General features: G+C 39.4%; 1 protein-coding gene across 2 annotated transcripts in view; it reads left to right on the top strand.

Moving 5' to 3' along the window:
• Positions 1–9,629: 9,629 nt before the first annotated feature.
• Positions 9,630–12,899, top strand: part of LOC134060303 (uncharacterized) — a 44,931-nt gene continuing 41,661 nt past the window's right edge. For both annotated transcript variants that reach the window (XR_009935158.1, XM_062516961.1), the window contains exons 1-3: positions 9,630–9,862; positions 10,899–11,327; positions 11,688–12,104. Coding sequence is in view for 1 of the 2 variants with exons in the window: in XM_062516961.1 (XP_062372945.1) it covers positions 9,693–9,862; positions 10,899–11,327; positions 11,688–12,104 (1,016 nt within the window). In the remaining variant the exon portion in view is untranslated. The remainder of the gene's footprint in view (positions 9,863–10,898; positions 11,328–11,687; positions 12,105–12,899) is intronic.

Below are 12,899 nucleotides of genomic sequence, written 5' to 3'. Positions count from 1 at the left end.
TTAGGGAAACTTTTATGTCCCCAGGTTATGAATTCGTGTTAGAAATACCATATTACAAAATAGTACATAATAGTTTAGTTAATTTAAATAATATTTATTGCACAACCAAAAAATGTTATACACTAAAATCAGCATGATTTCTATTTTTAAAAATGTTTTCATCATCAATATTTGGCTACTCAGGCCTTGTCCCCAACCCAGACTTTAAAACTTATCTGCTCTGAAAATGTGATAAAATGTTGTCAGTTCATTAAAAGAATACAATATACCTTTAAATAGTAACTTAAAAATGCACATAATGCACAATTTGGGTTCATATCTGTGCAATTTGTGAATATTTTTAATAATTTAGTATTGTCCCCAACAATACTGTCATTACCGCGACAGTCTATGATTACTATAAGGATTTATTTGAGGGCAAGACTTGTTTATGGAGTAACCATGGAAATGAAGACTAGCAGGGGAGCACATGTCAGCCATGAAAGAAGAGTGACATTTGATGTCTGAAAAATTAAGTAATTTAATCATATATTCCTTCTGATCATGGAGTAGACTTATTCAGCGTCATTACCATACATGCTGTTGCAACAATATTTTGATTTAAAAAATTAAATATTCACATGATTTATGTGTATTTAGAGTTATTGTTGTACTTGCTGTTGAGTGATGTTAGCAAATCCATGACCTAGCACACCTGTGTGTGTGTGTGTGTGTGTGGGTGTGGGTGTGGGTGTGGGTGTGGGTGTGTGTGTGTGTGTGTGGCTGCTTGCCTGCTTGTGCTTTATGTGTCTCTGTGTGTATACTTGTGAGTGTGTGCATGCGTGTGGGCATGTTTATGCATGTGTTTGTGTACGTTTTTATGTGTGTGTAATGTGTGTGTGTGTTGGTGCATGTGTACGTGTGTATGCCTGCCTGTCTACTGTGTGTGTAGGTATGTGTCTGTGTGTGTGTATTTATGTGTGTGAGTGTGTGTATGTGTCTGTGCTTTTGTGTGTGTGTGTGTGTGTGTGTGTGTATGCGTCTATTTAGTGACTACACTCATCGGCCTGCAGATGGCGGTATTAAGCGAAGGGTTGCTCTGGTTGCTCGATGCTACTGTCTCACACACACACATATACGCCACCAGTGTTGGGCAAGTTACTGAAAATTAGTATTCAGTTACAGTTACTAGTTACTTGTTTTGAAAGTAATTGAATTACTTGCCCAGTTACTGTATATCAAAAGTAATTAGTTACTAAGAAAAGTAACTTTTAAGTTACTTTTATGTCTGCGCTTTAGATGTAAATACGAACAGTACTGAACAGTCAAACACAATAAATATATTTGTTTAGACCTAGTGGGTCGTCAAACACAATAAACATATTTTTTTAGACCTAGTGGGTCACTGATAGGGATGTAACAGTATGAAAATTCAACCCCACTGTTATAGTGACCAAAATTATCACGGTTTTCGGTATTATCGCGGTATTTTAAAAACTGTGTGTACAATATATTAAGAAAGCGCTGATGGGTGTAGAAAAGCTGAAATATTTTAGTTTAAAAAAGTGTGACAGTGTTTATTACATTAAAAATATAGGCAAACCCTTATTGCCTTCAGCAGCATACCGATCATTCACAGCAGTGGTAATCCTAGTCTCTGCTCAACCCTCCACACACACAGAAAATTACTTGTCTTGTCTCTATTGCATATTTTGAATTCATAAACTTTATATATTTTGCTAATAGTTTAGAATATGTTAGGATCTGCATCCTATAGCTAAACATATTCAGTAATTTGAATACTTCATATTGATTTTATAAACTATTACACTTGTCTTTAATGACTTTAATGTTGTGTAGGTCTAATTGAGAGCCTGTCACTTTAAGAGATACGTGAAGTAGGCTAATTATATTAACCTTCATTTGGTTTTTAGGAAAGTAGTCACGCATAGTTCAAGGATATCCGTTTTCATTGAATAAAATGAATGTTAAAAAAAATAACAAGTCAAAGAAAATTTGCTGGGATCATAAAAAGGATAAGTGTCTTGCAATGTTAACTTCTATGATTTTGGTGAGCACTAGGCTACAGCATTATGATAGACATGACGCGTGAGCTAACGGGATAGTTACCTTGATGGAACTCTCTCAAGATGTAAAAGTTTGCCAATAGACTGTGTAGCTTTTTTCGGAAATTGAACTAAACACTACAGTAGGCCTAAATGAACTAAATTCCATAGCCTACTGTAGGTAGGTTACCGTGGCATTGTGCTCACTTTTTCCTTGGTTGGAAATGTTGGCTGCTTATAGCTTAACTTATGATTTGGAGTTTGGTATCTGTCATATCCAATGAGTGACACTCAGCGCTCAACATAAAACTTCACGGCATTCTCCTGATAACGTTAGTGGAATAGCCTAGATTTAATGTGAACGTGTAGGCCTACATAAAAAGACGCAGAGTGGCTACATGATACAGCGCACGTTTTGGGGTGAAAATGTTGCGCCCTTTAAAAGCAGGTGTAGCCTTATTATCCGAATCATGGTTAAATCCATCAATTAGACAACATAATTAGTAAGGTAAAGTGTTGTTTCATAGTAGCCTTCAGCTTGTGCCAAAAGCAGGCTCGGATGAAGCTGGGAGGAATTAAACACGCGGTTACCACACCGTAGTATCAACCGTGATAATAATGATATTCAAAATGAACACGGTAATTGTTATCGTCAACATTTTTATCATGGTTTACCGTCACACCGGTAATCGTTACATCCCTAGTCACTGACTCAACAGTTGACAGAGGATGCATGTCATCGATAACATACCTAACGGTATGGACACGGTTATAGTGACCTATCATTCACAGCAGTGGCAATCCTAGTCTGCTCAACCCACAGAAAATGGCTCATCTTGTTTCTATTTCATATTTTGAATTCATAATCATAAACTATATATATTTTGTTAACAGTTAATAGTACTTTAGCATCTGCATAATTACTTAAAGGAATACTATGCAACGTTTTTCAGTTAATCAATTCGTTCCATACTGTTATATATGATTAAATGGGTCATTACCGGTCGAACGGTGTTTTTTTTGGCCGCTCTAGTGGTCTGTAGTGGTAAAACCACACTTGCAACTTCAGGAGACACCGGGCACGCACCCATGCTCTACTCCAGGAAGTGTCATGTAAAGTCTCATGAAAAGGCACGGCAGACTGACCGATTGAGGAGTTTTGTCAAATATACACGCTAAAGCTGTAGGGGAAGCTCTGCAGAGAAATATGCAAGCATAAAACGAGCGAAAATGAAAAGTGAAAGCGAAACCGGCGATGAAATCGCCAATCCTGCATAGTATACCTTTAAAGCTAAAAATAATCAGTAATTTGAATAGGCCACTTCATGTTGATTACACTTGTCTTTAATGACATTAGCCTACAGGAGTGGTTTTAACGGGGAAAGTCACGCATAGTTCACTGATATGTTTTCATTAAATAAAATTAATGTTAAAAAAACGAACAAGGTAAAGAGGATATTTCTGGGGTCATAGAAAAGATAAGTGTCTTGCTTCTATGATTTAGGTAGGTTGAACTCTTAGATGTGGGGTCTTTGCACCTGCACATAGGCTATTTTACAACTCACCACTACGTTTCTGCCTTTGATTTTGACGAGCGAAAATTAATGTCCATACTTCCAGGAGAGAAAGCTCATCTTATCCGCACTGTCGGCCATGATGTGGTTTAATGCTCATTGATTGATTCGATTGGTGTGTGTGCCACCCTGCGACGTCAGGTAGGTCAGAAGTGAGCCTCTTGTCTTCTTGTCTGCAAGTGTTCGATTTTCACAAAAGAGAGTAACGCGAGTAACGAACTCATTTAAATTTCAGTAATTGTAATTGCGTTACCTGATTTTAAAAAATACTTAGTTACTTGCTCGTTACCGCTAAAAGTAGTGGAATTACAGTAATGCGTTACTTTGTAACGCGTTACTCCCAACACTACGCCACACACACACACACACACACACAGAAATAGACACACACACACACACACACACACACACACAAAAAGAACAGACACATACACACACTCACACACATAAATACACACACACAGACACATGCCTACAAACACATGCATAAACATGGCCACACACATGCACACACTCACAAGTATACACACAGAGACACATAAAGCACAAGCAGGCAAGCAGCCACACACACACACACACACACCCACACACAAACACACACACACACACACACACACACACACACACACACACACACACACACACACACACACACACACACACACACACACACACCATTATCCCCACCACACACACTCACAGCGAAAACTCACAGACAGAGAAGCACTCATACACAAAAAGCAAGTGTACACATGCACACACTCATTTACATACATAAAAGTTGCAGTAGGGGATGGAGTAGACATCAAAAGTGAACAAAAACAAAAAGTGTGATTTACATTTGGGGAGAGAATGTGCAGGATTGAGCGGCGGTTATACAGTATTGTGTACCGCTTTGCGGTATATCTAGTTATTTGTGTGATCCATCTGATATATACTGTATATAATATTATGTTTTTGTTTTTAAACTTTGTTTCTTTATAAAGTGCAATGTAGCTCAAAAATCGACATCGTGACACCCTTATCAATTACCCATACATTTTTCCTGTAATTGTACATATACGTACATTAAGTTAGAGCCTAATTGGCCTGTGCTGGATCTGATAATATTTCCACAAGGTGTAGGCCAAGCACACCCTGTTGAAATATTACTTCGATATATAAATGAATTATGTACGTTGTAGACTGAAGTTTAAGATTAAATATGAATATGGTGCAAGGCAGTTCAGTGCGGTAACCTACATCAAATCCTACAGTACGTACAGACATAAAAGGCAGGCTTTTTGTTGATTGTCAGCAGAAACCACAACTTTATAACCTATAGGTAAGAGACAATAATCTGACTTGAACGTTACTTATTCTAATTAATTGGAGGCATCTTGAATGCACACCAGATAGAGAGAGAGAGAGAGAGAGAGAGAGAGAGAGAGAGAGAGAGAGAGAGAGAGAGAGAGAGAGAGAGAGGCAGAGATAGAGAAGCTGGCAGGTTCCAGGTGGCTTGTCATTGTTGATATTTCCTTTTTATTAGAAGAAACATATAACTGCTTTTATCTCCCTCAACAATGGAATTCTCTTCTCTGATTGGCTGATGGGGTGGCCATTAACTTCGTATAACCTGCTACCTTCGAAGTAGTTCCCGTATCACACTTGAAGATTAATTCGCCAAACTCGTTGCGAAGTTTAAATGAACTGTCACGTCGCATCCAAGCTGAAATACAGACGTGCAGAACCATAGTAACATTGTAGCATATGACGGAGGTGGATTGTAGCTAGTTGGATGCCATGTAGGCTACAAAAGTAGCGATCTTTCAAAGTTAAAGTTAATCAGAATCCTGGGATATGCCCGCTTGACAACGGGAGAGATAGAACTAACGACTGGCTTTTGGCCGTAGCAACCAGCCATTTAGAACTAACGACTGGCTTTTGGCCATAGCAACCATCCATTTAGAACTAGTAACGGCAGTTTTGTCCTGCAAGTAGAAAGTTGATATGTGGCGGAAAGTAGTCCCACAGTCAAGACAGTTTTAGCGATGTTAACGGACGCAACGGTGGAATAAAACTATGTTCTAACTATACAGGTTATGAATACAAACGGGAGATAAGCGGGATAACGGCCTTCGAGGTCGACCGGTTCGATGGAAATAATGGCACGGCGGAGGTAACTCCGTCTCCGTGCTTCGCACGTCGCCGGAGTTCTAGACCTCCACCTAGCCATTATTTCCATCGAACCAGTCACCTCGTCGGCCGTTATCCCTTACATAACAGCTTAGTATTATGTATGGTATTGTTATTATTGTGTTACCAATTTGGTACGAACAAATATAGTATATAGAGTAAGAATAGAGTGTATGGATTAGCCTTATATCTTAGACCGAGTAAACCCAGCCTGATCTGCCGGCGATTGGATTTAGCCCTGCAGCTCAGGCTGGAAACATGCATGTTTATCTCTCTTGCTTCCATTCCACTGCTGCTGGAATCAATCACAAACTGGCTTAACCACCAGGTGCACCCGGATTGTGGTCTGATTGGTTGAAGGACTATCCAAGCATACAGTCATTTGAGCAATGTCCATTGACCACACCTCTTGTGCAGTAGAACTACAGCGTAAAGTCCCCAGGCTGAATCTCTTTTTTTGCTCCCTGTGTTGATGTATTCCTTATTTACACTGTACATAAATAACATAGCATCCTCCCTAGACAACTGTCAGGTCCACTTTTATGCTGATGACACTGTCTTATACTGTTTTAGTAAGTCTGTCACACAAGCAATGGACAATCTGCAGCAATCCAGTAATGCATTGCAAACAGCACTAATCAAACTCAAATTAGTTTTAAATGCAAATAAAACAAAATGTATGCTGTTTACAAGGTACTGTATTAAGAGGTACTTAGAGGTAATAAACATTAGCGTTGGAAGGTGGTGCTTCTTTCTTTGGTGGGGAGCTGTAGGCTAACACCTCAATCTACAAAAAATAAATACAAAATGTACAGCATATTTTGCTCAGAGTAGATTTAAATTGACTGCGGGTGAGATGGTTGCGGGTGAGTCGGGTCAAAATGACTGGATAGCAACATTCTGAGTTACAAATATCCATGTGTTCCTTGTAATGTAGGCTAAAGTGATCAATTACTCCTCGTTTCAGTGAGTAGTAGTGCTAGTTTTAGCAAAGAGGTAATTACAGGAAATGGTGCAGTAAATCATTCCTTTAGTAGCAGTTGTTGGAGAAGAAGTAATGATAATAGTGTTAAAACTATAACTGAGGTTTTATTTGCCTTGTCTATCAGGTGAGCTGATGCTGAAGATGAGCTGTGTATTTAGCCTGCTCCTTTGATATGGCCTGCACCAGTCAATCAGCTGTGGACTACATCAGGACTGCCTGGTCACCCCTAGTTGAGTATCTCAAAAATCAGATATTCATTACAGAGAAGCTTCATGAGTTTAAGGTGTTCAATATTCATAATGTCAGAGCAGTCACTTCAGAAAAGAATCCATCAGACCAAACCAGAAACATTTTACTGCTTGTCACCCAAATGGGGGAAAAGGCAAGCTATGCATTCCTCAGAATTCTGGATGGTGAAAGAAACAGGACTTTACCAAAGGGTGCTACACTTGACTTGCATCAGTGGATCAGCTGTTTCCCCTTCAGAGAGGAGTCAGATGTACAGCCCACTGGTGAGAGAACCATATTACATAACAATATATAAATCTTTCTATTACATGTTATCTTCACATATTATGAAGGTTGCTTTAGTGTTGGCCATATCCACTGAAGTTAGCATGCAAACTAGTGCTGGGATGGCTTTGATTTGATATTGTGAAATATGATTTAAATAGGCCAACAGTAACTCTTTGTCCAAAGGAAACGTACCAAATTTCAGATGGATTAGACCTTATTGACTGTTTTACAGAGCTTCTATTCAGTCTGTACTGTAATTTTCCATCATCTGCTGGTATAATCTGTGAATGTGGCTAGATGGTGGGGATAAAGTTCTACAGCTGAATCACATAAAAAAAAAAAATCACTTGAACTTTTGATTTGTTCTCTTTCTTTTTCATTTTTAGTTCTAAACTATTTATTCTTGACGCTGGTATAGGTTACCTTGTTCACTTGTTTGTTAAACTTTTTTTGCCATTTTACCTCCCTGTCCTATACTGTAGGCCTATATAGTTTCTATAATGTGAAAGGTTAAACATGCAATTTCCTGAACATTTACCTTTTGTTTTCAGGCCCCAGATCGTGCCAGCGGTACCAGGAACAGCTCAAAACCAAAGCCTTGGAGATCCTCAGCACTCACATGGAACAAAACAATTTTGTTTTAGGAAGTAATGATGTGAAACCATTTTTTTACACACCACTTGTCCTAGACAGACAAGAGCAGAGATATGCTTTGTCAATGAAAATCAAACAGAAAACCAAGAAGTACAAGAAATCTCGAACTAAAAAGCTGAGTGCCTACATTCCAAAGAGCAAGCCTCAGTTATCTCCTGATGACCTCCTTAAATGTAATGAGCAAAAGATTCTACTTGTGGGTAAACCTGGAATCGGGAAGACAACAGTTGCTCTGGAAATTATTAACCTTTGGACAAGGAACAAGGAAAATTGGAAACTAAACTACTTGTTCTACTTTGATGAAACAACACTATCTGGAATGTCAGTATCAATGGATTTGGCAACATTGCTATTTGATGCATATGTCAAACCGAGCTCAAACAGAGAGGAGGTCCTTGTGGATATCAAAGAGAACTCTGAACGTGTCCTGGTAATTGTTGATGGCATCAAAGGTGTGCTGATAAAATCGGTTTTAAGGATAATTGACAGAGAGCTTCCAGAGGCCAAGGTTGTGGTAACCAGCAGACCGGATTGTGAAGAATTCCTGTCCATCAAGAAATCTTGCAGAGTGTGTGTCGAGGGGTTCAGTGAAGAATCGATCCAGACCTACTTGTCACAGATGCTAAGGGATAAACCTGATGCTGTGAGCTTCATAATGGGGAATTCTGAGCTGCATAGTCTCTGCCATGTTCCTGTGCATGCACTCATGGTTGCTGCCTGTATGCTGTTTCCCAGGGCTGTAACTTCTAATCCTTGCACAGCAACTGAAATCTATCTCAACATCTTCCGACATTTGATGAGCAAGTGTGAAGAAGGCCCAGCATTAACAGAACTAAACAAATTCATTCGAGACAATAAGAAGAAGGTACTAGATTTGTCTGAAGATGCCTTCAATGCAATCAAACAGAGGTCCATTCTATTAGAAGACTGTGAAGATGTCAGCAATGAGTACAATTTTTTGAACCATCTTGTCCTGAGGGATGGCCCAACATCTGTGAAAATGTATGCCACATTTCTCCACAACACAATGCAGGAGTTCTTTGCTGCGATGTGGTTGCTTGCTAATCCTGGAGACATTGATGGATTTCTTCACCAATGCAAAACTGATGAAGGAAAACACATGAGGCATGTGATTCCTTTTCTTAGTGGTCTGCTATCTGAGAGAAATCTCTCTTTAGTGAGTTGCTTGTGTCCAAAGGACCACATTAAAGAGACATCTACCAGATTCACTGAGCAAGTCTTAAATACATTTATCCACACAGAAGCAGACCAGTACGTAGAAGAGGAAGATTCCACAGAGGATACCACTGAAGAGCTTCTCTTTCTCTGTCAGTGCCTATTTGAATTACAGTCCTCTCAGGCATGCTCACTCTTCCTCAGCAGGGTGAACCATCATTTGGACTTGGCAGATGGATGTCTTGACCCACATCAGTACTGCACATTGTCTTACATTATTAAACAGGCTACAAGCAAGAATGTTGTTCTGAATTTGGAGAACTGCATAGAATCTAAGCAAGGTCTTAAGCTCATCCTTGGCTGTTGTGAACATGTCAGGTATACTATTCAGATCATATCTTGTTTACTAAATTAAAGCCATGGAGTTTTATTTGTAAGTCTCATGCATCTGACTATTATTGTCTTAGCAGAATGGATTCCTGCTTTTTACGTCAAATGTGGACAGCTGCACTGAGTTTTGAAAGCACAGAAGTTTTCCCTGATTTGCTGAAACTTTCAGAGGCTGAAATGCACCTGCCAGCTTGGGATCCATCTATGCTTGAGAGAGCAGAAGAAGTCATTCAGCAGAACCCACAGCAGATAAGCCTGGTCCTGCACTGCCATCAGGAAGCACAGCTGCATAGTAAGGATCTCTGCAGAGACGTTCTCAGTGTTCTACCATGCATCACCTCTCTCAGGTAAATTGACTTTCATAAAACATGGTGAATTGTAATAACTGTTTTATGATGTTTTCTAAACAAAGTCTGAGAGGAGCCAGTTGGGTTGATTGACATCACTCACCCCACTTCCATTTTTAGGAAACAAAACTCCTTACTGCCCACTACATCACACTGGAGTTGCAAAGCCTTCCACATCCTTCCCATCCTTCATTTCACTATTAGCTCTAAGCTCATATTACCCTTTATCCATAATGTCATGTCAGCAGACATCACTCCCATGTGATGTCTGCTGTTTTCATCCCAGGACTCAGGAGGCTAATCTCTGTACCCAGTCAATCCAATAGGGGTCACGTCAGTTCAACCAGAGCGCACTCACTTGCGTCTCAAAAAATTCTGAAAAAATACCATGTGTACCTACAGTATATTACCCAAGAGACACTCTTTAAAAAATGTTTGTGATAAGATCAAGACTTTCCAAGTTACTGCCAGTTTTATGGGGTGAGGGGGTGTCAATTTTGTTCTGCCTCTTTTTTGGTCAAAGTTCACAAGCTCTGCTCAAGAACTGAAATATGTAGGACACTCAAATTTTGCAGGCTGGTAAATGATGAAAGTTGATCAAAATTGTATTGGCGTTCTTGGCTGGGCTCTGTTTAGGCCTTCAGAAGACATATTTTTACTCAACATTTAGGCTCTTGATCCCCCGCCCCTCCCTATTGAGATAAGTAGAAACACTCTCAGAAAATCAGGGACTGAACAGCAGACCTCAAGTCTGACAAATATTTGTGGATCTCATATTCATAGCACCCTAATACCTTTGGGAATATACAAAGAGTTTTTAAATATGTTTTACTTTATTCTTCATTACCTATTTTTTTGAAAACACAAATTTGACTTGTCTTATGCAAAACTTTCTTTTTCATTTCCCACTCTGAGCATAGGCATATGCATATGGCATATGTTTTTTTAGTGTATACATTTTAAGGTCATATGATTATCAACACTAAGATAAATGTGTGTATTTTTGTCCTTGTTACCTCTCTGTCTGTTCATGTAGTTTGACTGCACCACAAGATGAGGCAGTTTGTTGTGAGGAATGGCAAAAGACACTGAGATCCTTGCAACTGGAACTTTGCCTGCAAGTACTTCTACTTGACAGCGATTCTACATTTACAGATATAATGACACTGCTTCGTCATTTCAAAATATATGATGAATCTGAGTTCTTGGCAGATTTATATTGTCATGTGGTTGTTCATCATGGAGAGTCACAAACAGGGAAGAAACTCCTTTCATCGTTGCAAATGCTGTATATGTCAGCCCCTGCAGTCTGGTCCATAGACCTTTCAAACAGAAAGGCGTCCCTCTTCCTAGAAGTATTGAAGCTCCAGCCATGGAAGAAACCAGTAGAGCTGCGAGGCTGGTCAGATAAAGAGAGTGAAGTGAGGAGTTTCCTACAGTGTCTGCCCTACATCTCACAACTCAGGTGTGTAGTGTCATTTCACTTAAGTTCAGGCATGGAGCAACCATAGCTGCGGTCTTATCCTATTTTGGCTTTAGGGTTCATTGTTGTTTTTTTTAAAGATTTGCTTAAAAATGATCAGTATACATACATTCAAGCTATCAGTGGTGTGGCCAGTGAAAGTACAGTACTTATAATTATATATGTATAGTTTTCTCTCATTTGTTTTTATGGATGACATGGTAAATATAATGTCATAGGACTGGAAATGGAAATGCAGACACACTATGCATCTGAAGTGTATATTCATGTGTGTGTGTGTGTGTGTGTGTGTGTGTGTGTGTGTGTGTGTGTGTGTGTGTGTGTGTGTGTGTGTGTGTGTAGATTCATACAAGTACTAAATCAAAATCCAGAAGATTGGATGAGGAAGCTGAGATTATTCCACCTGGATCTGTGTGTGCAAGCAGCTCTTTTTCAAGAAGAGTTCACATTCCCTGTTATTCAGACACTTCTGAATCTTCTTGACATTACTGATGAATCGAATTTCATGTTTGACCTTTATGCGCATGTGAATGGAATTGAGTTTGAAACTCAAAAGAAAGTACTCAAAGCATTACATTCAGTCTACCAGTCTGTTCCAGAAAATTGGTCCATAGACCTGTCAGAGAGAAAGGCCTCCCTCTTCCTAGAAATATTGGAATTCCAAATGGAGAAGAAACCAGTAGAGCTGACAGGCTGGTCAGAAGATGAGAGTGAAGTGAGGAGTTTCTTACAGTGTCTGCCCTACATTTCACAGTTGAGGTAAGATTACACTCATCAACGCTCTCTCTCTCTCTCTCTCTCTCTCTCAAAAAACATACAGTTCCCATTTCTACTTTGTTAGCACTGCAAAAAAGGGTGTCTAAAAACAAGATAAAAACACTAAATCTGAGGTAAAAGGTACTCAAAACAAGTGAAATTATCTGTCCATGCAGCAAGATAATTTCACTTGACAAGATTTCTTGAATTAAGATAAATAAAAAAAACGTGGTTGTTGGATGTAGAGTAGCCTATACAACATTACTTTACTTTAACAGCCTGCTTACCAACATGGGTGCATGTGTGTCGGACTCAGCACGTTTATCCAAGATTAATAATCATGAAACAGTCCGTTGTTTAAGTGAGACATCGTAATTTCCATGAATGGCAACACGTGAGTTTGTCAGCGAAATGGGCTTTTTTTTTCTATTTTGGAGTAAGTGAGAGTGAGAAGGGGAGTGGCTAGAGTTAGAGTGGCTATAGCGAGTGGTAGAATTGTATGTTGCTTAATTTAACGATATCTTTGTCATTTTTTGTCCAAAAACGACCAAACTTAGCAAGACCCGTGACAAATTTTAGGTCAGTCGGATGAGTGGTTTGAGAGTTATGCGTGGAACACACAGACAGACAGACAGACAGACAGACAGACAGACAGACAGACAGACAGTGACACACAGACAGACGTTCCTTGCATTAAAGAATAGATAGGACAGTGAAGATAGACAGGAAGCGAGTAGGTGAGAGAAAGAGATGGGGAGGGATCTGGATATCCCCTCGGGTGGGATTTGAATGCCACAG

Source organism: Sardina pilchardus, chromosome 16 (assembly GCF_963854185.1).
Source record: "Sardina pilchardus chromosome 16, fSarPil1.1, whole genome shotgun sequence".
Taxonomy (NCBI): Eukaryota; Metazoa; Chordata; class Actinopteri; order Clupeiformes; family Clupeidae; genus Sardina; species Sardina pilchardus.
The sequence above is the reverse complement of the archived record's forward strand: the minus strand, read 5'-3'. Positions and strand labels throughout refer to the sequence as shown.